We start from the raw sequence: 2691 nt of genomic DNA, 5'->3' as shown, positions 1-2691 counted from the left end.
CAACACCAGATCAAGTACTCCGAGCATCTATTGAAAGTGATTATCAATGAGTTATGCAGTGGCAAAAGTGGCGCACAGCCCCATTAAACACATTTGTTGAAACTTTTGAAGCCATGCAAGACGAAGAACAATTTGCACTGCAGTGGATTGGTATAGATGATGTCTACAAAACACTTCGTCTTGAAGAAATAAACGTGTTTTCTCCTACAAGATGACCAATCGCACTCTAGGAAAAGACAAAGCTCCAATCTGCATTGAACTTAACCAACCACCATTAGATCCGGCTTTGGAAGAAGAAATGAAGCAACTTCGGTATGCCATGCTGCTATCAAAGATCAAGACCACTTTAGAAATGGAACACCAGAATGATCCAAATTGCAATGTCAGTGGCACGAAAGATGAGCATGGACGTGAAATTGAAGAAGACGAAAGTGACATGAATGAGGAAGATGAAAATGATGATGACGATGATGTTGAAGATGCAGATGATGAACATGATGACGATGATGATGACAATGACAACGATTATAATTTGGGTAATGCCGGTGTCCAAGAAGCCGATCCCGAAGACAGTGATCCAATATTGATCGGTCCTGATTATGATACCTTTCCTCAAAGATCTCTTCTAAGACAATTACCCTCTGACAGTGATGACCCGAAAGAAGCTTCACACCAAGATCAACAGGTTTCAAACGATCATCCGAAGATTTGTCTCGTGCGATTGTTCCACATATTCCACTTGTGGACAAAACTCCTATTAAACGTGGAGTAGCAACTGAGGAAAAACTGGCAGCCTCACCTATTCTCCTCAGCTCAGCAAGTGGTGGAAAAAGGGAAGCACCACCTCAGGATGAACAAATGGACACATCGCCTACCAACATTGTAGAAGATTCAACTCCAGAGTCCCCACGGACTATTATGAACCACATGCGAGAAACTGTTCATATAGCCGAGAATTCATTTGCAATATCTTGTTCTACGAGAAAAGGACACGAAAGTCTTAGATGATTTATGCAAAAGGTCGATCTTCTGATGGCTGCCCAATTCTCACCTCAGCCTCCACCTCAAGAACAGCCTCAACTGTCGCAACACACTCAATCAGATCACAAGTTCCTTGGGCGAATTGCGAAGAAACTTCATGAACTTGACACCACCATGAAAAAAGTTGCACGGCAACAACACGAACTCAAACATTCTCACTTCGGCCTAAAAGAGCGTGTTGACCTAGCCTGCACAAAAATCGATACCTATCAAGATAACTCATACCAACTGGGAGAATATGCTCTTCAAATTCTCGGATATGCCCAGGACATCTTGGTAGCAGTAAGTAAGCTTTCCACTATTCCTCCTACCACTTGTGCCGATGATGCTAAAAAGGGGGAAAAGAGAGATGACGACAAGGATAAGGATGATGATCATCCGAGAAATAACACGAAAGATCAGTCTCCAGAAGCAAGACACTCGCCTTCTCGAACACCAAGAGACTCTGGCCGAAGAAACACAAATCCATCCCATCCTCCATCAAGGTCTCGTGTCACCATTCCTCAAAGCCAAGATACCATGGTCGATACCAATCCAGATCACTTAAGCCTCGCCAATCTTTTGGTTCTGAAGCCAAGTACATCTTCACGGGTTTTCCAAGAGAGAACAGACGAAACTAAGGCAGAAACTTATGAAGAACAACAAAGTAACTATGGATGGCATAGGAAACTTTGTGGACTTTGTTCCCTATGAAGAAGGAAGTGGTAAACGTTTTGAGGGTTGCAACGTTCCTACCTGGCTTAAAACAAGAGACAATCACACAAGGCAAGATCACATAAGCACCCAAAACGAAAGGATCAAAAGAGAAAACAGAGAACTGTGGAAGAAGCATGATGAATCAAAAGAGAGAGGATGAAGCAAAGGAAAGAGAAAGAATCAGGAATCTCATCGAAGATCTTTCTAGTGTAACCAAAGACTCTCCACAAAGTGTTATTCACAATGCAGCTTTCAAAGTGCACAAGAGTCAGGAAAAAGTTATCAAGAAGGAATGAATTCGTTTCAGCTAATTTCGTGGTGGAAAGCTGGATAGTCGAAGGAAGAAACATTCGTGAAGTCTATAACAACTACACAAGCTTAAATATCAAAGGAAAACATGAAGATCTTGTCAAGACGAATCCGATTAAGATCTTCAGAAAAAAGATCAATGAGGAAATAGACTTCAAAAGAATTCTCAAGCAACAAAAGGAAAAAGACGACAAAGAACATAAGGAAGCTGATCAACAGAAGTCAAAGCTCTTAGAAATGTAAGATATCTTTCGTTCTGTTTTCATCATAAAGTTTTTGTAATTCTCACTATCTTAATATGAAACTCTCATTGTCACACATCTCGTGTCACTTGTCTGAGTTATTTGTCCTTGTCTTACTTGTTACTGCTTTCATCCTAGAAGAGACTTGCACACTCTCACGTAAGGCTGCTTTATAATAGAAAAATTCTTTATGGAATCATTTTCAGCCTTACAAGAAGGGTATAGGTTTTGGCATCATCAAAAAGGGGAAATTGTTAGGAACCTTGTATTAGGATTTTGATGATACCAATGTAATGTAGAAAGTAGACCCCTAACTATTAGCTTTTTCGATCGCTGCTTTCGTCCTAGACAAGAGTTGCCATAACTCCCCTGTAATTCGTGTTAAGCTAGACAAACACACGAA

General features: G+C 40.8%; 1 protein-coding gene across 1 annotated transcript; it reads left to right on the top strand.

Annotated features, from left to right (window-relative positions):
- Window positions 1-211: 211 nt before the first annotated feature.
- On the top strand, window positions 212-886 carry LOC109155018 (pheromone-processing carboxypeptidase KEX1-like). The gene is made up of 2 exons (XM_019302746.1): window positions 212-685; window positions 773-886. The coding sequence occupies exons 1-2, from the start codon at window positions 212-214 to the stop codon at window positions 884-886; spliced, it is 588 nt and encodes a 195-aa protein (XP_019158291.1).
- The last annotated feature ends 1805 nt before the right edge of the window (window positions 887-2691 follow it).

Source organism: Ipomoea nil, unplaced genomic scaffold, assembly GCF_001879475.1.
Source record: "Ipomoea nil cultivar Tokyo-kokei standard unplaced genomic scaffold, Asagao_1.1 scaffold2670, whole genome shotgun sequence".
Classification (NCBI taxonomy): domain Eukaryota; kingdom Viridiplantae; phylum Streptophyta; class Magnoliopsida; order Solanales; family Convolvulaceae; genus Ipomoea; species Ipomoea nil.
The sequence above is the reverse complement of the archived record's forward strand: the minus strand, read 5'-3'. Positions and strand labels throughout refer to the sequence as shown.

Coding starts and splice junctions, on each gene's coding strand:
- LOC109155018 (XM_019302746.1), top strand. CDS start 212: ATGACCAATCGCACTCTAGGAAAAGACAAAGCTCCAATCTGCATTGAA. Junction 686..772: donor CTTCACACCAAGATCAACAG/GTTTCAAACGAT, acceptor AACGTGGAGTAG/CAACTGAGGAAAAACTGGCA.